This window comes from Sciurus carolinensis, chromosome 2 (assembly GCF_902686445.1).
Source record: "Sciurus carolinensis chromosome 2, mSciCar1.2, whole genome shotgun sequence".
Lineage (NCBI taxonomy): Eukaryota > Metazoa > Chordata > Mammalia > Rodentia > Sciuridae > Sciurus > Sciurus carolinensis.
In genome coordinates this window covers 133,142,030-133,166,689 of record NC_062214.1, presented here as the reverse complement: position 1 = coordinate 133,166,689, position 24,660 = coordinate 133,142,030, and the positions used below count along the sequence as shown (strand labels likewise).

Sequence of the window (24,660 nt, the reverse complement as noted above, 5' to 3'; positions counted from 1 at the left end):
AATTTTTTTGAAATTTTCCTTTTTTTAATTTGGTGCATAATCATACATAATAGTGGGATTTGTCAAATTTCATACATGCACATAATATAACAATATAATTTGGTATAAAGGATATTTTTAAATAACTGGAAGAGCATAAAGCAAAGACTAGATAGGCACTGATAAAGTGGATCAGATGGAATATTATTTTTTCTCTTTTGATTTTTTTTTTTGGGTGGTTCTAGAGATCAAACCCAGGGCTTCACCCACACTGAACAAGTACTCTTCCAAGGAGCTACACCATCAGCCTTAGCATGGAAGATTATGCAATGGTTGCTCAGGTCACAATAGTCGGTCTAGCTCTTTTTCCTCCTGGACTGAGTAGGACAAAGTGAATTCCTTAGCATGAGTATCAATGCCTAGTAAGTTTTCAATCATACCAGTACATAACTAAGTACATAACCAGTCATCTAGTTTGACTTACTCTTTCAATAATAATCAGGAATTATGTTGATTAGAACCTCACACAAAACCTGAATATGGAAGGTATTTCCAAGTTGGACAGGAGCAAAAGCCAAAATTCACCAATAACTACCTTGTTTTTCTAGGTGTAACTGATGTCCCTGCTAATATTCAGTCTTTAAATGTCTATGATGAAGAATTTCACCTTTGACTTTAGGTATAAAAAAAAATTTTTTTCTTTTATTAATAAGGTCAACAAAAATGGCCAAAACAAGATCCGGGGGTGTAGCTCAGTTGTGGAGCACTTGCCTAGCATATGTGAGGCCCTAGATTCAATCCTTAGTACTGCAAAAGAAAAGGGGAAAAAAAAAAAAAAAGCCAGACAGATTTTATAGGTCATCGATTTACATAGACTAAGTGATAGTGTTCTCATCCATAAAAAATTAGCATCTTGGGGCTAGGGCTGGGGCTGAGTGGCAGAGTGCTTGCCTGACATGTGTGAGGCACTGGGTTTGGTCCTTAGCACCACATAAAAATAAACAAATAAAACAAAGGCATTCTGTCCATCTACAACTACAAAAATAAATTTAAAAAACTAATATCTGACTTGCTAAAATCACTTCCAAGGTGAATATGACTATTTTCTGCCTTTAAAAAAAATGATAGGAAGAGTCAACCTCAGACCCAGTGAAACACGAAAATAAGAAAACACGTTAAAAAAAAAAAAAAAAAAGAAAACACATTTATCTGGAGAATCAGGTATTTCTGATCCTATGCTGGGCTATGATTATACTTTTTAAATAAATGGGTATTTGTGATACTGTTGAGAGGATTCTTTCAGTTATATTTGTTTTCACAGAAATGTCCCCAGAAAGTAATTTGTAAGATGAAGGATTTTTTTTTATTATAGCATATTGCAAACAGCAAAAGATCATCTGAAGTAAGTTTTATATTTTATTTTTTCTCAGTAATTTCTCTCGTTGTTGGAGCACTAGTTAATAATATTATAAAGTTTTTGACCTTTTTTTCTGGGCATCAGTTGGTAGACTAGAATTACAAAAGAAATTCTCTAATCTGTGGTAGGACATATACTTGGGAACATGAATCATTTGAAATCAGTAGTCATACATTGTCAAATGTTATCCTCTCCACTTTTGGGTCAAAGAAATCGAAGTCCAGATAGTGACTACATGGCTTAATTCAGATTACAAAATCAGTCAATGGACTGAAAGACATTAGTAGACTCTAGGACTTTTGATCAAAACCCATTAGACTTTCCACTAAGTGACATTACTTTAGATAATTACAGTATAAAAAAACTATTGAAAGTGGGAAATATCTGAAGCCAATAGCAGATGTAAGCTCAATATTTTTAAAAATTTTAACAATAGCTTAAAATAAATACATGAAGTACAGAGTACCAGTAAAGATAAATACGCAGGCAAATATAAAAGAGAGTATAAGTGTATTTTTTCATTTTATATATATATGTATTTATTTAAATGTATTTTTATTTGTAACTTTTATTCTCCTTTTTCATTTAAGAGACAACTACATAAAGCAATAATTATAAAACTGATTTGATGGGTATACAATGTATAAAGATAATGTGTTTATCAGTAATAGCATAAAGAAAGGGAAAATAAATGGTTTATTGGGGGGAAAAGCATGATACTACAAAAATTAAGCTGGTCTTAGTCTGAAGGAGGGTTTTTTGGTTTTGTTTTGTGGTTCTGGGAATTGAACCTAAGGCCTTGCAAATGCTAAGCACATGCTCTACCGCTGAGCTATACACCCAGTCCTGAACCAGATTTTTTTTTCCTGGTACTGGAGATTGAACCTGGTGGCCTGCTACCACTGAGGTACATCCCAGTTGGTTTTATTTTTTAATTTTTTTTTTAATATGTTTTTGGTTGTTAATGGATGTTTATTTTTATTTATTTATTTAATATGTGGTGCCGAGAATTGAACCCAGTGCCTCACACATGCTAGGCAAGTGCTCTACCACTGAGGTACAACCCCAGCCCTGGTTTTTTTAAATTTTGAGACAGGGTCTCACTAAGTAGACCAGGCTGGCCCCAACTTGCTTTCCTTCTGCCTCATCATCCCAGTAGCTGGGACTATAGGCATGTACCACTGGGCCTGGCAGATTGTTTTTAAATTAAGAGGTTAATTGTAGTCCCTAAAACAAACACTGCAAAAATAATTAAAAACATAAAATAAAAGAAACAACAAAGTAATTAAGACAATATGCCAGAAGATTAAAAAAAAAAAAAAAAAAAGAAATCAGTAATGGGGAAACAGAGGAACAAAACTGAACATAAGACACACAGAAAACAAATAGCAAGATTACAGATGTAAATCTTATGTTATTAGTAATTATATTAAGTGTAACTAGACCAAACACTATAATCAAGGCAGAAATTCGTAGAATGGATTTAAAAATGATTCAATTAGAAGTTGGGCATGATCAAGCATGCCTATAATCCCAGCTACTTTGGAGGCTAAGGCAGGAGATTCACAAGTTTGAGGCCAGACTTGGCAATTTAGTAAGACCCTGTTTTAATTCTTTAAAAATATTTAAAAATTTTAAAAGGTGGGGCTGGCTGGGGATGTAATTCTGTGGTAAAGCACTAGCCTAGCTTGCAGGAGGCCCTGGATTCAATTCCCAGCTCCATAAACAAAACAAATTAAAACAAAATCACAATGAGATACTTCCTTACATCCATTAGATGGATATAATTAAAAAGTCAGAATGTCAGGCATGGTAACCCTCTGCCCACAGTCTCAGCTACTTGGAAGGCTGAGGCAGGAAGATTGATTGAGACCAGGAGTTTAAGGAAAGAATGGGCAACAATAGTGAAGATCCTGTTTCAGAAAAAACAAAACAAAAAAGTGTCTGGGGCTAGTTCAGTGGTAGAGCACTTGCCTAGCATGTATAAGACCCTAGATTCCATCACCAGCACCACCAAAAGAACGAAACAAAAAAAGTCAGAAAATAACAAGTGGTGGCAAGTGTGGTAAGTGTGGTAACTTGCTAAGACTGGTCTCAAACTTGGGATCCTTGGGAATTAGCCTTCTGTGTCACTGGATTATAGGCATATGCCACTGTGCCTGACCGAGAATAGGTTTTCTTTATTAGGGTGATGCAAATGTTCTGGAATTGGTGGTGACTGAGGTGTAATTTTGTGCATATACTGATATTCACTTAACTGTACAGTTGGGATAAACTTCATGGTATTTAAATTATATTTCAATAAAGCTATTATATCTATATGCCATAGACATATCAGGAAATTGAATATAAAAAGAAAAGTTGAGTAAATTCTGAAAATCATATATAGTCATGATGATTTTCAAAGAAAAATTAGTATCGACAGCAATTCCTTCAAAGTTTGTTGGTTAATTTCCTTGGTCAAGAAATACCCTGCCTTATCTCTAGAATATATCGGCATGCCCACATTCCCACATTAATAATAAATGTCCATAATCTGCAGGTGTTATCAGTCACTGGCATTTACCTAGTAAATCAAACATGATTCCCTGGTCTCCAAGTTTATATTAAATTCTGATCTATCTACTTAGGTTTTATAGACAAGGATCAGATCATTTATGGCAAATGACCTCCAGGGAGGTAAAAGATAATTTGGGTTCTAAATGACCTAGATGGATTTTTCTCCTAAGCAGCTTTCCGGGATAACTGCTCACCTCTCTGCTACTGCAGACACAATGTCTCTGAGTAGAAGTGTAATCCTCATGGCTCAAGTACAGTAGCTACTTTTTCTGGCTCAGCTCAAAACCTGACCCTTAGGCTTCTCTAGTTACCTGACAGAAGTGATAAAAATGACTCCTAGAATGAGATGATTTTAGATGATGATGGATAGATGAATTTTGGACTTTGACAATAAAAAAATCCAAGAAAAAGGTTTAAGATTTAATTTCCAATTACCTTCAAATTGCTTAACAATATGATCATATCCTGTTCCCTCTCTCTCTCTCTCTCACATACACACACACACACACACACACACACACACATACACAGACTTCTCTTCCTCTCTCTCTCTCTCTCTCTCTTTTTTTTTTGGTACAAGTATAAAACCCAGGGGCACTTAACCACTAAGCCACATCCCCAGTCCTTTTTATTTTTATTTTGAGACAGGGTCTCACTGTCTCACTAAGTTGCTTAGGGCCTTGCTAATTTGTTGAGGGTGGCTTTGAACTTTTGATCCTCCTGCCTCAGCCACCTGAGCCACTGCGATTATAGGTGTGTGCCCCAAGGGCGGGCCAGTATAGTTTTAAGATGGAATTTTAAAGTGCTTATGATTCTGCAACTTTCTATTCTAGTTTTAAGACATTGTCATTTTTCTAAGTCAGTTTTTTTTTTTTTTTTAAACAACTAAATGGATTGACAAATGTCCTGTACTTCATTTGTTCACTCTGCCATTGACTGGACATACAGGTTGTTTTCAATATTTTATGAGTACAAAAATATTGCAATAAGCATCCTGCTATATTGATTTTCTTGCACTCATACTATAATTTCTGTAGGCTCAATTCCTCATAGTGTGTTCTTCCTTCCTTTCTTTTTTCTTTTTTTTGGGATACTGGGGATTGAACCCAGGGGTGAGTTACCACTGAGTAACATCCCCAAGCTTTTTTATTTTGAGACAGGGTCTCACCAAGTTGCTTACAGCCTTGCTAAACTACTAAGCCTGGTCTTGAATTTGATTCTCCTGTCTCAGCCTACCAAATTGTGGGGATTATAGGTGTGTACCACCATGCTCGGCACAGTTTTTTATATCTTGACATCAGGGAAAAAAATCACTTAACTCAAAGAGATAGCAGAGATACATAGGAGATTCTGCAGTCAGGCTTTCTGGGTTCAAAGCTTGTCTCTCATTGTTTGCTAGATGTATGACTTTGAAGATTACTTAATCTTTGCAGGCCTTGGTCTCCCTCTCTGTAAAAAAGAGACAATTATATTATCTCACTTGTAAAGTTGTTAGAGGATTAAGTAAATAATTAATTTTAAGTCAGTTGGCATATATTAAGCTCCATGTATTGTTTCTTTTTCTTTTCTCTTTTGGTATCTGGAGTGCTTAACTACTGAGCCACACCCCCAGCCCCTTTTTAAAATACTTCATTTTGAGACAGGGTCTTGCTAAGTTTCTTAGGGTTTCACTAAATTGCTGAGGCTGGCCTCTAACTTGTGATCCTCCTGCCTCAGCCTCCTGAGTCACTGGGATCACAGGCATGTGTCACCATGCCTGGCTGAGTTCCATGTGTTTTCAGTTAATTTCAAAAATAATATTTCTGGGGCTGGGATTGTGGCTCAGTGGCAGAGTGCTTGTCTAGCATGTAGGCACTGGGTTCAATTCTCAGCACAGTATACAAATAATTAAATAAGGTATATCAACAACTAATTAAAAAAAATTTCCTTTCCCTCAGAATAATGTTACTACTTTATTTTATAACAAAGTAAATATACAAGTATTCAAATTACTTTGAGGAAATGGATCAAGGATCCAGGAATTAGACTACAGACCCGGCACAAAACAGAAAAAAAAGTAGGCCCAAATCTTCATCATGCCATCTTAGGATTGGACTTCCTTAAGAAGATTCCCAAAGTGCAAGAAATAAAATCAAGAATCAATAAATGGTATGGATTCAAACTAAAAAGCTTTTTTCAGCAAAGAAAACAATCAATAACATGAAGAGAGAGCCTACAGAGTAGGAGAAAATCTTTACCACATGCACTTTAGATACAGCACTAATCTCCAGAATTTATAAAGAACTCAAAAAACTGAACACCAAAAATACAAATAACCCAATCACTAAATGGGCTAAGGAACTGAATAGATACTTCACAGAAGATACATGATCAATCAACAAATATGTGAAAAAATGTTCAACATCTCTAGTAATTAGAGAAATGCAAATCAAAACTACCCTAAGATTCCATCTCACCCCAATTAGAATGGCAATTATCAAGAATACAAGCAACAATAGGTGTTGGTGAGGATGTGGGGGAAAAGGTACACTCATACATTGTTAGTGGGATTGCAAATTGGCATAGCCACTCTGGAAAGCAGTATGGAGATTCCTTAGAAAACTTGGATGGAACTACCATTTGACCCAGCTATCCCACTCCTAGGCCTGTACCCAAAGGACTTAAAATCAGCATACTGCAGTGATACAGTCACATCAATGTTTATAGCAGCTCAATTCACAATAGCTAGATTGTGGAACCAACCTAGGTGCCCTTCCACAGATGAAAGGACAAAAAAAACCAGTGGTATATATATAATGGAATATTATTCAGCCATAAAGAAGAATAAGATTATGGCATTGCAGGTAAATGAATGGAGTTGGAGAATATCATGCTAAGAAAGATAAGCCAATTCCAAAAAATCAAAGGTCAAATGTTTTCTCTGATAAGCGGATGCTGATACACAATGGGGGTGGGTGGTAAGGGAAGAACAGAGGAACTCTGGATTGTGTAGAGGGAAATGAGAGGAGGGGAAGGGGCAAGGGGTAGTGGGTAGGAAAGATAATGGAATGAGACAGACATCATTACCCTATGTACATGTATGATTACATGAATGGTGTGACTCTACATTGTGTACAACCAGAGAAATGAAAAGTTGCACTCCATTTGTGTACAATGAATCAAAATGCACTCTGCTGTCATATATAACTAAGTAGAACAAATAATAAAAAAATAAATTACTTTGAGGTTTTAAATTCTTAAATATTGCTGGGCATGGTGGTGCATGTCTATAATCCCAGCTACTTGGGAGGCTGAGGCAGGAGGACTTCAAGTTTAAGCCAGCCCCAGCAACTTATTGAGACCCTATCTCAAAATTTAAAACAATTAAGAAAAGGGTTATGAATATAGTTCAGTGGCAGAGTGATCCTGGGTTCCATCCCCAGTACCCCCACCCATGGCATGTGATACCATGCCCAGCTAGAATCTTTAGTATTTTTAAGTTGTCTAGATGATTCCAATGTGCAAACCAAGGATGAAAAATCCTCAAGGGAATTCAATTTTTTGCAATTAGATGCAAAACATTTTTTTAAATAACCGTAAACAGCTGAACATGATGGTATTACTACCAGAGAGGCTAAATCAGGAGTATCACAAGTTTGAGGCTAGTCTTAGCAACTTAGTAACACCCTGTCTTAAAATAAAACACAAAAAGGACTGGTGATGTGGCTCAGTGGTAAAGTGCCCCTGGATTCAATTCCCAGTACCAAAAACATCTTGTTTAAACAATGACAAAAGAACAGACATCTCACCAAAGATACACAGATGGCAAATAAGGATATGAAAACATGCTTTATCATCATATGTCATTAATGAATTACAAATTAAAACAATGGGATACCACTAAATCTCTACTAGAATGGTGAAAATCCAAAACACTGACAATACAAAATGCTGACAAGGATGTGGAGCAAAAGGAATGTCTTATTCCTTGCTGGTAGGAATGCAAAACGGGAGAACCATTTTCGAAGACAATTCGGCAGTTTCTTACAAAACAAAACCTAATTTATCAAATGATCAAGCAAACACGCTCCTTGGTATTTTTCCAAAAGAGTACATACACATGAACACCAGCACACAGATATGAACATTAGCACACAGATGTTTATAGTTGCTTTATTCATAATTATTAAAACTTAGGCCAGGTGTAGTGTTGCTTGTCTGTAATTCCAGCAATTTGGAAGGCTAAAGCAGAAGGATCACAAGTTGTCTTGACAACTTAGTGAGATCCTGTCCCAAAAGGGGCTGGGAAAGTAGCTCAATGGCAGAATGCTCCTGGGTTCAATCCCCAGTACCAAAACAAAAACCAACCAACCAACCAACAAATTAAAAAACCCCAAAAAACAAAACAAAAAACTTGGAAGGAAGGAGCTCAGTGCTAGAGCCCTTTCTTAACACTCACAAAGCCCTGGGTTCAACCCCAGCACCCAAACCAAACCAAATGAAAAGAAAAACAAAAACTTGCAAACAACCAAGATGACCTTCAGTAAGTAAACAGATAAATAAATTGATATATTCAAACAATGGAATATTAGTCAAAAGAAATGAACTACCAAGCATGAAAAGACAAGGCGGAATCTTAAAACATACACTACTAAATGAAAGAGCCAACCTGAAAAGAATCTATACTGTATGATTCTAACCGTATAACACCATGAAAAAGGCAAAACTAGAGAGAGAAAAAAAATCAGTGGTTGACACGGATTAAAGGGAAAGAGAGACAAATAGGACAGTGAAGCTATTCTCTATACTATAAAGGTGGATACATGTCATGAATTTCATCCTAGTCTATAGAATATACAATACCAGTGAGTCCTAATGTATACTATGGACTCTGAATAATAGTGATGTATCAATGTAGGTTCACTGTTGATTGTAACAAAGGCTATGCGTGTGTGAAGGCAGGATGCATAGGGAAACTCCCTGTACTTTTTTTTTTAAATATATTTTTTAGATGTTGATAGACTTATTTTATTCATTTATTTATATGGGGTGCTAAGAATCGAACCCAGTACCTCACACATGCCAGGCAAGCGTTCTACCACTGGGCCACAACCCCAGGCCACTCCCCTACTTTCCAGTCAATTTGCTGTGAACTTGAAACTGCTCTAAAAAATAAAGTCTATTTTAAAAAAGCTTGCCACACCAGACATGGTAATGCAGACCTATAATCCCAGCAACTGGAGTAGCTGATGTAAGAGGATCACAAGTCCTAGGCCTGCCTCAACAACTCAGTGAGACCCTAAGCAACTCAGTGAGACCCTGTCTAAAAATTTAAAAAAGTAAAAAGGGTTGGGGATGTGGCTTGGTGGTTAATTGCCCCTGGGTTCAATTTCCAGTATAAAAATAAATAAATAGATAAATAAAATAAAAATTTAAAAAAGCTTGTGGCAAATCTAATGTGCAGCAAAGGTCAAGAATGATTGCCATAGGTTTTCCACATACATAATTTCCTTTAGTTATTATTCCTATATATTAGGTAGCTGTTGTTATCCCATTTCATATATGAAAAAACTGAGGTTTGGAGGTGTTAACTTCTCCAAGTTGACCTAACTTCTAAGATGGAAAAGTGGATTTCAAATATTGGTCTGCTGATTCTTTTTTTTTTTTTTTTTTGCAGTCTAAAAATATTTTAATAAAAAAAAATATAAATTAAAAAAAGAATTAAAGTAAATGAAACTGAGAGAAAAATGTTACTAATAGAAATCAGCTGAAATTATGTACATAAAATATTCCTTCAGAAATGAGGTCAGAGAAATTGAAAATGTGAGGAAGGAAAACTATCAAAGAGTAAGAAGCAAGGATAAGCACAAAAACATTCAAAATAAAGCACATCTAATCAAAATTTCAAAATTCACATACAAATTTTGAGAGGATCAAAAGTTAAGAGATGTACCACTTACAAGGACATCTATATAATTACTAGTTGATTTTTACTGGAAGACTTCCAGAAAAGAATTGGAATATATAATCCAATGAATAGAAAAAAGAAAAAGAAAAAAAACTAACATTCATAAATACTGTATCCAAAACCAGTATTTTTCAATAGTAAAGAAAAAGAAAGCATATCAAGATATACAAATGCTAAAAAAAAGTTTCTGACTTCTAGACTTCTCCTATGAGAAATTCTATAGAGAATCCTTTCGATTGAATGTAAAATAAATCTTCACAAAATAAATCATTGGAAATCTCAAAATTTTCTGGTAAAAGAACAAATACACACAAATATGAATTCTATTACATTGTAAAGAAGATACATAAAACAATTTTCCTATAGAACTTCAAAGACAAAGCCGAGGCTCTCATAAACCTGTTAATTAGTGTACAATATAAAATACCTGTGAAATCAATAACAACTTTAAGAGGACAGGCAAAGATGTTGATTTTTATATGGAATTTAAGTAAATTTAGTATCAATATATAATGTAGTTTAAACTTAAACTGTTGCATATAATTTCAATTTAATGGCATAATAACCATAAAATATATAGAGAATACGGGCAGACTTTAAAGCATGTCACAATAAAAATCTGTGAACCAAAAATTAACTCAAATAAAAAATTAGGAAAAACAATTATAAAAACTAGAGAAAACAACTTACAAAGTAACAGTAATAAGTTCATTATTTTTAGTAATTTGTCTAAGTATAGATGGATTATTATTAAACACCAATCAGAACACAAAACTCGACTAATAGGATTCTGGCTGTTTATGGTCAAGGACCTTTGAAATCATAGCCACAAGTAAACATTTCTTCCTTACATTTATCTTGTCAGATCTCTGAGTCACAGTCAGAAAGACCAGGTTTCTGTAGTTCTCCAACATCACATCTCTGTATAATTTCTGTTGACCCTGGTCCAGGTATTCCCATTCCTCTTGAGAGAAATCAATGGCCACATCCATGAATGTCAATGGTTCCATTTCCTGCTCTTCACTCTGCCCCGCGTTCTCCCTCGGAGTCTCTCCTTCCCTGTGTCGCACAGAAACCTGGGCCTCGGGGTACAGGAGGAAAAGCTATAAGTGGATCCAGAGAATGGCGGACTCCGAGATCAAAGCCAGTGCTAGGTTTCCTGGTCTGCTGATTCTTAAGTCACTCTCCTACTGATTCTTATGCTACAATATCAGTTCATAGATCAAAGTAAAATACATTGCCTTATGAAGCAATAATTTCCCAACACTGGAAATACTATAGGAGAGGCTGGGTAACAAATTGGGCATAGCACAAAGAAAGTACTGCATTGATTTTTCTTCTGTCTGCAGGAAGGTAGAACAGGTCTAATTTTTTTTTTTTATGTAAAACAAATAGTCAACACAGGAATTGGTACCTTCTCTCTTGCTGAAAAATATCAATTCCAGTGTTGAGTACTGTCTTAATTTTACATGAAGGGAGAAACTCTGAGAAGTTAGGTGGCTTGCACAGGGTCTCATAGGTACTAAGGGACAAGTCTTGTTATCAAGCTCACACCCTTTAAACCTCAGTTTGCTAAATTGGATCAAATTAACCTCAAGGGTCTCTTTCAGTCATTAATACCATCCTAGGTTCTAATTGCATTTACCTTCCCACTACTTCAAAATTATAGACACACTCTTTCATACTCAGAGTCTCAGAAGTTGAGGGGAGCAGGAACCCCCAATTCCAGCTCAAAGTTGAATAAATACCCAAACAGATATTTTCAGTAGCACATCTTAAATGTTTATATTTAACAAATTAAAATTTTTGATACATATAAAACATAATGATGTATAATTATCATACAGAAGATTATTTATATTTACTTAAAAATTAATTTATAGTACAAAATCAATCAAGTATGAGTTTAAATTTGTACAAAGAACATCTTCCTTTTTGTTCTTGTGATGGCTAACGCTGACGGCATACTAAAGATCCTTCATGAAGGTGGAGCCTAGGTCAAAAGGCAGCTTGTTGGTTCCCTTCCCCCAGAAGGAGTCCTCGGCACACTTCCACAGTCTCTCCATATGGTCATCCTAATATCCTGTCAGCTCTGATTCAACATCTGAGTTCAAGTTCAGACATCTTTTTTTTCTTTTCTTTTTTGTGGTAATAGGGATTGAACCCAGGGGTGCTCTACCACTGAACTACATTCCCATCCCTTTAAAAACATTTTTTTTTTTTTTTTTGAGACAAGTTCTTGGTAAACTGCCCAGACTGGTTTTCAACTTGCAATCCTCCTGCCTCAGCCTCCTGAGTTGCTGGGATAATAGGCATGTGATACTTCACCAGTCATGTCATTTTTGAAGACTTTCATGATGCCATTACCTCCTCACGTTCCCAGTGTATCTAATATGTAACAAGCACTATGAGAAAGGAGATAGGGGATGTTTTTAATCTATCTTCCGGTAGACTTTTTACAGTCTGCTGAGGATGAGGTCTGTGACCTCCTGGGTCTTACACTGTGCCTAGTACAGAGCAATTGTAAATAGTCACAATTCTTAAGATTTTTGGCATCAAGGTGAAGGATTAGCATGTAAACACTTCCTGGTTTTTTGGGACAAGTATTCAAGTATGGTCAGTTAATTTCATCTGGATCTTTTGTTTTCTTTGGAACCATACTCCTTTTCTTTAATATTCTTGTTCTAGGGTCTTATGTTTGAATTTTTTTCATGTTTGAATTTAAAATAGTAATATGGGCTGGGGATGTAGCTCAATGGTAGAACAAATGAGCAAGGCACTGGGTTCAATCACTAGCACCAAAAAAAAAGAAAAAAGAAAAAAAATCATAATGAATTCTTTAAAAAGCACACCAAAAGTCACAGCATTCTTTTGATAAGGCTTATTAAAAGTACACTATAGTTATTAATCTTTGGAGCAGGAAATTACTTGTGCAGGAAGAGATGGTATGAGAATAGAGGAAAATAGCATTTATAAAAATTAATTAAGGGACTTAGGTTAGTCTTCCTAATTTTTCTACTTTCTGTTACCAAATTGTCATTTTCCTAGCTTCCAGGTTCCCTCTGCAAGTAAGGAGTTAAAAAAATTAATCATTTGCCAAGCAAGGTAATGAAAGCCTATAATCCCAGGAACTTGAGAGGCAGAGTCAGGAGGAGAGAAAGTTCAAGGCCAGCTTTGGCAATTTAGGGAGACCTTGTCTCAAAATAAAAAATAAAAAGGGCTAGGGATATAGTTCAGTGGTACAGAGACCCTAGGTTCAGTTCTTGTAACCATAAAGAAAAAAATAAAGTTCATCATTTAAGTCTAATACATATTCTTTTAAAATAATTTTCAGTTGTATTTCTCCATTCTCCAATAATTGGAACTTCCTTTTCTTAACTGTAGAGTATTTCAGCAACCTTCCAGCTAATCTCCCTGTTTAAGTAGTTCCCTTTAGCCATTCTGGACACTCTTGCCATACAAATCCTCCTAAAACTAATTTTTCCAGTATTCTAGTCCAGAACTTTTTGCTTAGTGCAGGCTAATTTCTGCATTCACATTGGTACTAGAGCCAAAACTTTTATCTCCCTTGGTTGCTTAATGTTGGTTCTAATACTGGGGACATGGATCCTTTTCCTCAGACTACCAACAGAAAAGGCTTTGCTTGTATTCTTCTCCCATCTTTTCAGTGTACACATTGAAACCATTCTTCAAGGTCCAGAAGGAATGCATGTCACTTCCTGCTTTGAAGATTTTTTTCTCCAACTCACAATCAAGACTTCGAAAAAATTATTCTAATGTGTGGTAATTGTGTCAAGATAGTCCCTTGATTCTATTTGTCAGTAGGAGATCTAGGGGACTATCACCTGTGACAATGCGACAGGAACAGATAGCTATCTATCTTAAGTGCTTATTTCCAAAATACTGTTTCTTTAAGCATACATGACAGTTCTTCTGATTGCTTAAGGGATTATATCTCAAATACTACTGAGAAATATACTTTTTTTTTGTTTAAAAGACTAAAAAGTAAGAGTACAGTAGGACTCTAGCATAGTTTTACTTATCTCACAAATAAAGAGAATTTATTTCTTGATTAGAAAAAAAATTTTTTTAGTCTTTGACGGACCTTTATTTTATTTATTTGTATGTAGTGCTGAGAATTGAACCCAGTGCTTCACACCACTGAGCCACAAACCCAGCCCCCTATTTCTTGATTTTAAAAAAAGCTTTATACAGTTAACTACATCCAAAAATTTCTCCAAATGCGTCCTAGAGGCAGGGATATTTTATTTTCAATGCGTGTGAAATGTTTGAAATAACCATGGAAGTACCTTATGACCACAAGCCACAGGAAATGGGAGACGAAAGTCCACCTCTGCTGCTGCTTACTGGGGACGCCATCGGGCCTGAATTCTCGCTTTCTTGGAGCCTCAGTTCTCTCATCTGTCAAATGAAGAAAATAACATACTCGGTAATAAAATACCTATTTACCAGGGTTGTTGTGAGAAAGGTTTTCTTTCTGGAGAACCGCAGGGCGGTTTGCCTTCCAGGACCAAGGGGAGGCGCTTTTCCTCACGCGACGCACTTCCGTGCGCGGGGACGGGTGGCGGGGCCAGGGAAGCTCCTGGCCGGGTGCGGGTCGCTTGAGCGGGAGCCGTGGCGAGGACGGGTTGGGCCGCAGCCCTGCCGTACTACGCGGGGGCCTACGGCAGGAGCACGCGAAGTGCTAGACACCGTGCAAAGCAAGGCGAACGTGCGTGCACGAGTGTGCGCGGGGTGCTGGGGCGCGCTCAGATTGACAGCGAAGGGAGAAGGGTGCCAGGGCGGACCATAGGAGAGCCACAGTAGACAGCCGAGGCCGCGGGGTGAGAGCGCCGGGCAGCCGGGCGCCCCCGTTGGCCCCTCCGCAGCGCCCCAGGTGGCGGCTCGTGGGGTCGCCGCCGGCTGGGCAGATTCGCTCCGCCTCCTCCGGGCTCGCCTGCCCTCGGCAGCTTCCTCGCCCGGCACTCGCTCGACCCTCCTCCCTTCCCCCTCCCGGATCGCGATGGACGCGGCCTCCCCCCGCCACAGCCGCCGGCAGCACAGCGCGGGCCTTCCTCTGAATTGCAGGGCCTGAGGAGCCGCGTGCTGGGGACTGAACCTGCTCTGGCTGCCGCCGCTCAGGGGAACCTCTCCCCTCCCTGTCACCAGGTCCCCGCGGAGGAAGGGGAGGGACGAGAAGCGGCTTTTCCTGTGCCGCCTGCCCGGCTCGACCTGCGCGGCCTGCGGCTTCCTGGGAACTCGAGAGCCGCGGTCGGGCCTGGCTCTGCCCGCGGCCTTCTTGGAGCTGGACCGGAGCGGTTTAGGAGGACCAGCCGGGGTAAGAATCTGCGCGAAGGGTAGGCGGGAGCGCTTCTGGTCGTCCGGAGGGCCAGCCTAGGCCTGGGACCAGGATCGCGGATGCCCAGCGGCGGGCGAGGAGCGGGACCCTGGCCCCGGGTGAGGTCGACTGGGCTGCTGCCTACTCCCCGGCTTGGCCCCTTTGTTCCCCTGCCCTGACCATGCCGGCGGCGGGGCCCGACTGGCCTACTCAGGTACCCACGTCGAGCACTCATTGCCCTTGAGAAGGGTCCGCCACCCGGCGGCGACCAGGGAAGTCCCGCCCGGCCTCCGAGTTCCGGGCGCCGCTCTGGGGAGACCCGCCGCCCTGCGGAGCTCGGCGGCCTCCTCCTGAGCACGCAGGCTTGCTGCCTCTCCTCTAGAACTTCCCCCTCCTAGACACAGGTAGCTAACTTAGTCGTGTTTAGTGCCAGCGCCTCTCGGCGCCAGGCTCTTCCTGGCCAGGGGTGTTGGGTCAACCCTGGTGGTCGCCGCCGTTGGGTGTCCACCGCGACTAGCCACTTGGTTCCCAGTTCCCCCAGCCGCAGCCGGATTATGTGGGACCTAAAGCTGTCGTCTGGTCCGGGCGCTTACGAGGAGCTTTTGTAATGGCTTGCCTGTTGGGGTTGTTTCTGGAAAAAAAAAAAAAAAATTTTTTTTTTTTTTAACCAGTTGCCCTATCTTGGGATGGAGTAAGAGGGCCATAGATTGGCCTATATTCAGATTCGTAACCTGTTAGTTCATTGCATTTACTTTTAGCATTTCTTTTGAACTTTTTAAGAACAATTGCCAAGACTACTAAAATTCCTAACAGTTTTTTATTCATAAGTAGATTTTGTATATAGTTATCGTTTGTATTTGGGTATCTTTAAAAATAGGAATAATTAAATTGAGAAGTTAGCAGAATTTGTGAAATTGGAGGTAATTTTAAAGGAGAAACTCAGTTTTGAAAAGGCATTGGATCAGAACGCTTAGAAGACTTCTTTAAAGTACTGGGTCTGATCCTTATCTGAAGATCAGATTTGGGTGGAAAATGGGGGGAGAAGTTTGCTGGGAAAAAAAAGAATTTTTGGAGGTGTTCTTTGCCTTTTGGCACAGACACTACTGATGGCAGTAGTGGGATCCAAAGCTTGTTTGACCGTCTTTGACAGGGTCAGCTCTGGTTTCTAGTTTAGCGGCAACCTAATCAGCTTATATCCTTGTGCAAAACTGGTTTTTGTTTAGTATATCTGAATACTAAACTCGAGGAATAAGGAAAAGTTGAAAACTGCAGTAAGCACTGTATCCAAACTTATGTAGGAGTTTTTTAATTCCTCGAAAAATACCAGGAAGATTTGATTTTAGTAGATGTAAAAGAAAAATAATTCAACTTAAGCTGATCAGTCCTGGACATTTAAATGACACCCCCCCCCCCTTTTTTAATTTAAGCAAAGAGGCTTTTAAAAAAACATGGCAGATGTGGATCCGGATACATTGCTGGAATGGCTACAGATGGGACAGGGAGATGAAAGGGACATGCAACTAATAGCCCTTGAACAGCTATGCATGCTGCTTTTGATGTCAGACAACGTGGATCGTTGTTTTGAAACGTAAGTACATTCCTTCATCATCTTCCTTTGGGGTTGCTGTAGTGAAATCTTTTGTTCAGCCATTTGTTGACTTCAGTTTGGATAGAAACTTCCAGGAGTTTTAAAACATTTTACAAATTTCTGCGACTTCGTTTTTACACTCTTTTGAGAAATAAAAAGTGGTAGGTGAGGATTATAGTTACTGTGGTAACGATTATTATTATGCAAATAACTGTTGAACAAATGGGAATTGGGAATACTAATATTAACTGATAGCTCAGTTGATTCCTTTAAAAAATGTCATAAACTTGGGAGAATACAAATATTTATCTTTAGAGCTATTTTTGTACCAAGAAAACTGACAGAATAAGAGAAATGATAATGAACACGTTTTGAGCTGCCCATTTCTTCATTGGTGTAAAGTCATATGACGTTGTACTTTTGTTCATGCAAATTATTTGTTTATAAATTTCATTTGGGGAAGGCATAAATTAAGTTTTAAACATATAGCATATTTTTGGTGTAATAGAAACATTTTAAAGTTTGAAGAGTTTAAACAGTTTTATTCAGAGTCTGTAGCAGAATGTCTTCAAAAATGTAAAAGACAATTCATTAGTAGATGGACCATTAAAGCCATGTTTTTCCTCTTACATAATGGGTGCTGGGCTAGCCAGATAAACCATTCTTCTGAGTGTTGAACATGCTTGTTTTTTACAGTTTAATTTGTATTTACAGTTCTGAATTTTAATAATAAGTAAAAAAAACCCTGATGTTTCTTTGTTTTAATATCGTTCTAAGGTATTTAGTAGAAAAATGTTTGAGATATTGACCTAAAATTTGGTGTAATTATATTAATGTCTTTGAGGTGGGAATAAAGACTACATTTCTTATTAAATTGAAGTATTGTTATTTTTTAAATTTTTTGCGGTTCTGGGGATTGAACCCAGGACCTCTTGCATACTAGGTAAGTTCTCTACTACCGAGCTACCTATCCAGTCCTGACATCATATCTTTAATTATTTTCTCTTTTGAATCTAAAATAATTATGGGTTGTAAATATTGTTAAAGGAATATTATTTTGATTAAAAAATTTAAAAAATGAAAATCAGTTAGTGGTCAATTTATTTTAGCTAGCTTTATGTTCAGAGAACTTTTGAACACATAAGAAAAATTTCACCCCCTGTTAACACCTGTTTTGGCAGGATTTATAGAAAAATAGAGGGTTTTTTTTTTTTTTTTTTTTTTTAAACAAAATTTGGAGTTTTAAAATCAGAACAAGGGCCAGCTGTGGTGGCTCATGCCTATAATCTCGGCAGATTTGTAGGCTGAAGCAGGAGGATTGCAAATTCAAAGCCAGCCTCGGCAACTTAATGAGGTCCTATGCAACTTAGCAAGACCCTGTCTCTGAACAAAATACAAAAAGGGCCTGGAGATGTGGTTCAGTAGTTAAGTGCCTCTGGTACTCCCTCCAAAAACAAAAAACAGCAGGGATACATTAAACAAATAAAATACTTTCCCGATTATCAATTTTGAGACTCAAAGCTTTCCCAAAACATTGAATATCCAGCTTATTCCTGAAAAAGCAACCATTACAAAAGATTTTTACTCTTTGAACTATTCACATTTTGTAGCAGAAAACAGAGCAAAGTTCCACAGATATCTTTCTTCTTTCCTTTTTAAAAGGTTTTTATAAGTAGGGTATTTTCCAGAAGAAAACAGCTTTCTTTGCCTAAGACAAATCTTGGGCATTTGTAAATCCTGCTCCCAAATTTTCTTTGCTAGTTGATGAAACTGTTATTCTCTAGAAAACTAGAGTTTTGAGTATGTATATATTCCATCAGAGGTATGTATTCATTAGACGTATTTTTAAAAATCTTACATGGGCTGGGGGTGGTTGATGCATGTCTGTAATTCTAGCCACTCGGGAGGCTGAGATAGGAGGATTGTAAGTTCAAGGCCAGCCACATTGACTTAGTGAGACCCTTAGCAATTGAGCAAGTCCTTGTCTCAAAATGAAAAATAAAAAAGACTAGGGGTTTAGTTCAGTGGTAAAGGGATCCTGGTTAAATCCCTAGTTCCCCCACCCCCCAAAAGAAGTTATTGTATTTGAAGGTATTTTTTACAGGAAATTTTTTAAAACTAAAATTCTTCCATCCATCCAAACATAATAACTATATTACCTTTTCTGTTTTCTTTTTCATACTCTGTTCATATTCAGTAGGTTTTTCGTTTTGTTTTGTTATCCGGTATTGAACCCAGGGAGGCTTACCCACTGAGTTACATCCCCAGCCCTTTTTTGTATTTTGTTCAGAGACAGGGTCTTTGTGAGTTGCCTAGGGCCTTGCTAAGTGGATGAGGCTGTCTTTGAACTTGTAGTCCTCCTTCCTCAGCCTCCTGAGCCACTAGGATTACAGGTGTGTGCCACCATGCCTGGTGACAGTTTAGTTTTTTAACTGTAGTTTGCTTTTATTATTCTGCAGCAATATCTTCTTGCTACAAGGAAAAATTGTCTTGGTTCCTTTTTTTTTTTTTTTTTTTTTTCTCTCATTTTGGTTTGTTTTTGAGATGGGGTCTTGTTTTGTTGCCTAGGCTGGGCTCAAACTCCAGATCCTCCTCCCTTAGCCTTCTAAGAATGACAGGCATGTACCAGTATGTGAAAAATGTTTTAAGTAAAGCTGGCTACCCACTGATATTATTATTGATACATATCTAATTTAAAATTTATTTTGGCACTTTATTCTTTGAAACTGATAGATTTTTGGAGAGTCTTAAAATTCTTTTTAATAGGAATAAATAAGGCAGGTGAAAAAAGCAGGATGATACTCTTATTTTGAATATTGCTTAAAATCCATATCAATTTGATTTCATAAGGCAGGTAGCTTAGTTTTGTCTAATAAAGCAAAAGATGCTCATATATTCAGATACATTTTTGCCTGGTTAGCTTGTGTTAAGTATATGGCTTGTGTTAAGTATACGTCTTTAGCTAGGAAAGACTGGTGGTATATAGCAACAATGACCTTTGCAATGGGATAGACCTGCGTTCATTCAGTTTTACTGCTGAATAATTGTGTGTTGCCTTTCAAACTTGCTTCCTTACCTTTGTGGGGTTTTGTGAAAATTAAATGGAATAATACATGTGAAAAGCCTGAGAGTGCTGTTCACATAAGTTTTTTTGTGTGTGTTTTTTCTCCTTAACTTAGTATTGTTCATGGCTCTCCACTTTTTTTTTTTTTTCTGGTACCAGTTTTTTTTTTTTTGGCGGGGGGTATGGGGGGGTTGAACCCAGGTGTGCTTAACCACTGAGCCACATGCCCAGTCTTCTTTTTTTTTTTTTTTTTTGTGCTGCTGGGCCTTGTGTTTGTGAGGCAGGTACTCTACCAACTGAGCCATATCCCAAGCCCAGTCCCTTCTATTTTTAATTTTGAGACTAGGTCTTGCTGAGTTCCATCCCCAGCCCTATTTTGTATTTTATTTAGAGACAGGGTCTTACTGAGTCACTTAGGGCCTTGCTTTTGCTGTAGCTGGCTTTGAACTCCTAATCCTCCTGCCTCAGCCTCCGGAGTCGCTGGCATTACAGGTGTGCTCCACTGCACCAAGCACTTGGTGCCAGTTTTGACGGTCTTTTTGAAATTAAGGAATGTAATTTTCTGCGAAGCTGCAATCCTTATTCATGCTTGAATTTATTGAGGTAATGCTCCAGAAAGAAAAATGGGTCAAAGTTTGTTTTTGCTTTCATTTGTGATACATCATTGGACTCAAAGTGTAAAATGATTTATTAGCTAATGAGTACTTTTGAATTTACATCAAAATAGGTGTTCATTATATGTATTGTTAAGTAAATAAATCTTGGGCATTTGTAAATCCTGCTCCCAAATTTTCAGATAACTTAATTTCAAAATGTGCCTTCTAGGAATTCAAGATTTTCTCAGAAGATTTAGGAAATGGAATATTAGGGATAGTGCTTTTAGGTACTAGAAGTCTCCATTTAAAAAAATAATAATTTTATTTCATTTCAAGTATACAAAAGGATGCACAACAAAGTCTTTTTCATTTTTCTAGTCTCCTGGTTACTTGTTTTCTTTCACCAGATTAAACTACCAGTAGTCATTTTCTAGTGTATCCTTTGAAATGTATCCCAAGAAAGTCTTTCTTGAGTCTGGATTCCAAAGCTGTTGAACACAGTGTTAAAAATCTCCTGTTGTATGTTTACACTAAAAAATAAAAATACCTGTAATAGTGAGAAGTTCTTTAATCTTCTAAATTGTCTTCCTACTTTATGTTAGATGTACCAGAACAGATATAGCTCTGCCCTTATGGTGCCTAACAGATTTTAAATAATTATAGAAACCGTTGTGGTTGCAAACTGTGATAAATGCCATGAAATAAAAGTTTAGGTTGTTGTGACAGCATGTAGCAGGGTCAGGTCCTGGAGAGTTGGGAGGAGTCAGAGTGAGTTTTTTTTTTTTTTAATTGTACCAGGAATTGAACCCAGGGATTCTTAACCACTGAGCCATTTCCCCAACCTTTTATTTATTTTTTATTTTATTTATTTATTTATTTGTGGTGCTGGGGATTGAACCCAGGACCTTGTGCATGTGAGGCAAGCACCCTACCAACTGAGTTATATTCCCAACCCTTATTTTTTACCTTGAAACAGGGTCTTGCTCAGTTGCTTAGGGCCTCACTCAGTTGCTGAGGCTGGCTTTGAACTTGCAATCCTCTTGCCTCAGCCTCTTGATCTGCAAGGATTATAGGTGCGCACCACCATGCCTAAGCTAGAGTAGTTTTTGAGAAAGTGGCTTTTCCTAGAAATCAGAAGGATGTGTAGGAGATAAGAGGGATAATTGAGGAACTTGGAGAAAGTAGGAAGGGTTGCCCTAAAAGGGTAGGGTCAAGATTCAGCAGATTTTTTTGTGTATGCTTTTGCTTTTATTTTAATAACATTGGGAGGGCATTGAAGTATTATAAGTGAGCAGAACATTTGATTAACTCTCTTGTTCTGTTATTTTTGGGGGCTGGGTGCTTGGAATTGAACTCAGGACCTTCCATGTGTTAGGTAAGCACACTGCCACTGAGCTATATCCCTAGCCCTTAGGTCCTTAAATCTTTTTAAAATTTTTTTAATTTTTAAATTTTTTTATTAAGGTAATGGGAATTGAACCCAGGGTGTTTAACCAGTGAGCCACATCCCCCACTTTTTTTTTTTCCATTTAGAGACAGGTTCTTGCTGAGTTGCTTAGGGCCTCACTGAGTTGCTGAGGCTGACTTTGAACTTGGGATCCTCTTGCCTCAACCTCCCAAGTTTCTGGGATTACAGGCATGTGCTACCATGCCTGGCTTAAATCTGTCTTTTCAAAACAGTATGTAACTGGACATGGTGCACATCTGTAATCCCAGCAACTAGGGAAGTTGAGGCAGAAGGATGGCAAGTTTGAGGGCAGCCTCAGCAACTTAGTGGGACCCTGTCTTAAAAAAAATTGGGGAGAGGGTGAATGGGGATGTTGTTCAGTGGTTAAGTACCTCTGGGTTAAAAAAAAAAAAAAGAATTAAAAAAAAAAAAATTACTTGCCCTGGTGAGAAGAAACAGGGCTGATGTGGGGGTGGGAGGGAGAAGTTAGAAACAAATAACAGGTGCTTGTAGACTTGAACCAGACTGTGAACCAGAAAAAGGGAATGTTGTATTAAAAGTAGAATGAAATGGATAGATTTGAGAAAGATTTAAAAGGTAGAAAGTTTTGAGGAATGATTGGGTAGGAAAAAGTAAGAAAAAAGGTCATGGACAGTGGATGATGTGCTGTTCACTGAGAAAATACTATAAGATCATGTTTTGAGGGACTGCAATCATGCATTTGGAATTGGACATGTTCAGCATAAAGTACGTTTGAGGCATCTCAGTGGTTTTATAAGTGAGTCTGGAAATTGGAAGTGAGGCTTGAATTAAAGAATTTTCAGTCAAGGACTTGTGGAAGTTAATTGTGGTCATGAAATGTGATTGAGGACTAGGGCAGTGATTCTTTTTTGGGGTGGGAATTGAATCCAGGGTCTTGTGCATGCTGGATAAGTGCTCTCCTATTGAACTGCATCTCTAGTAGGACTATAATTCTTAAACTTGTTTGTCTCAGGACTTCTTTAGGCTCTCAAAAATTACTGTGGACCCTGAAGAACTTTTGTTTATGTTGACTGTGTCCACTGCTATCTCAGGTTCAAATTTAATCTGGGAAAATTTAACAGATTATTAATTTATGTAAAAATAATAAACCCCATACATGTTAACAAACATAATTTTGTGAAAGTAACTACTTCCAAAAAAATTTTGGATATTTGGGAGAAGAGTGGCATGCATTAATTTGTGCAAAACTCTTTACCATCTGCCTTAAAGATAACTGGATTCTCATTATTTGCTTCTGCATTTAATACATTGCATTACATTGTTTTGAAATGCATGAAACAATCTTTCTCTACAGATGTATTTGGAATTATAAAAAAAATTTTTACATAATTATTGGTATTCTCTGATACCATACCAAAATGCAACAAGTGGTAGTTGCTTAAGTTTTAATTATAATTGTGGATTCTGATATATCAATGAACTTTTTTGTGCTCTCTTACATTGAAATCTGTTGATCTGTTTTATACTTAGAGTGGATGTCTTATCCATATTTAATTTTTTTTTTGGGGGCTTAATCACTGAGCCACATCCCAGCCTTTTTTATTTTGAGAGAGGGTCTTGATAAATTGCCGGCTCACTAAGTTGCAAACTTGTGATCCTCCTGCCTCTCTCTCCCAAGTCACTAGAATTACAGGTGTGTACCACCACACCTGGCCTCGTTTTTAATTTTGTAAAATTGATTGGTCATGTGGAAAATATTGGTCCCACCAAATTATACAGATATTCCAAGTGTTGGCATATGTTATTCTTTGGTATCAAAAACTCATATTTGTAACCATGACTGTTGATCTTGCCTGGTAAACTCTTTTGGGATACTTTATGCTCTTGGTGGCAAATATATTTCCCTGATATATTTTTTGTTTGAAACCTTGAATGTTGTCACTGGCAACAAATGCTGTCAGTTTTTTACTTGAAATGAAAGGCATTCTTCATTAATTTTTGAGAAAATGTTTGTCAGATACCTAAGTCTGAATAATCATAGTTGTTTCAAGTAAAAACAATGTAAGAAAAAAGCTGCTACTTTAGCTCTCTTCCTTCACACAGACATTGTTCCTTGGTTTGCAGAAGTGCTTTGTGTTTACTTTTAATTTTCTTGAGTAGATACCAAAAAGGTATATGTTTAAGGGTTGAGATTTCATAAAAATTAATAATTTTGTTGCTTCAAGGTTTTTCTCTGAAACTAGATTTTTTTTCCCATGCCAGTTCTTGGCAGTGAAGAGTACAGTTACTAGTAATATAGTTATAATGCGCACCACAGTTTTAGCTACCTTGCCTTTGCACAATCAGGGCACATGTCAATGCAGGAAAGAAAGTGATTGGAGAAGAGAAAAGGCAGTTGTGTTGAATACTAGTAAGAGGTCAAATAGGGTGAAGACTGAAAGGTGTTCTTTGGATTTTAGCGACATTCTAGAGGTTACTGATTTTGATGAGAGCCGAGTGGGCTGGCAGTGAGAGGTAGATTTCAGTGGGTTGAGGAGTGAGTGGGACATGAAGAAATGGAGATAGGATGGTAGAAAACTTTTTGAGATATATTAGAAAAGGAGCGTGGGATTTTTTTCTTTTTAAAGGTCAGAGAACTAGGTGAGAGAATGAATAACCCAGAGTATAAAGAAATTGAAAAACTGGGAAAGAATTTGCATTTGTCTGGAGGAGTACTTCTTAAACTTTAATGTGTCTAATGAGG

At 37.7% G+C, this 24,660-nt stretch overlaps 2 protein-coding genes across 7 annotated transcripts in view; one reads left to right on the top strand and one right to left on the bottom strand.

The window, feature by feature from the left end:
- Positions 1–4,761: 4,761 nt before the first annotated feature.
- Positions 4,762–15,475, bottom strand: LOC124976565 (uncharacterized). The gene is made up of 4 exons (XM_047539381.1): positions 15,386–15,475; positions 14,467–15,296; positions 14,213–14,324; positions 4,762–5,404 (listed from the first exon to the last, which is right to left on the bottom strand). The coding sequence occupies exons 1-3, from the start codon at positions 15,473–15,475 to the stop codon at positions 14,321–14,323; spliced, it is 924 nt and encodes a 307-aa protein (XP_047395337.1). The 3' UTR covers positions 4,762–5,404; positions 14,213–14,320.
- Hectd1 (HECT domain E3 ubiquitin protein ligase 1) overlaps positions 14,515–24,660 on the top strand; it is a 95,258-nt gene continuing 85,112 nt past the window's right edge. For 2 of the 6 annotated variants that reach the window (XM_047541609.1, XM_047541611.1), the window contains exons 1-2: positions 14,532–15,240; positions 16,668–16,828. In XM_047541609.1, the coding sequence (XP_047397565.1) occupies positions 16,689–16,828 (140 nt within the window). In that variant the 5' untranslated portion in view covers positions 14,532–15,240; positions 16,668–16,688. Of the gene's footprint in view, positions 15,241–16,667; positions 16,829–24,660 lie in introns of all 6 variants that reach the window. The other 4 variants (XM_047541610.1, XM_047541612.1, XM_047541608.1 and 1 more) reach the window with 3 other exon arrangements.

Excerpts from the sequence above, each read along its gene's own strand:
- LOC124976565 (XM_047539381.1), bottom strand. The coding sequence starts at position 15,475 with ATGAGTGCTCGACGTGGGTACCTGAGTAGGCCAGTCGGGCCCCGCCGC. Across the intron at positions 15,297-15,385 it reads CAAAGGGGCCAAGCCGGGGA|GCTGGCCCTCCGGACGACCA; the intron begins GTAGGCAGCAGC and ends TCCCAGGCCTAG.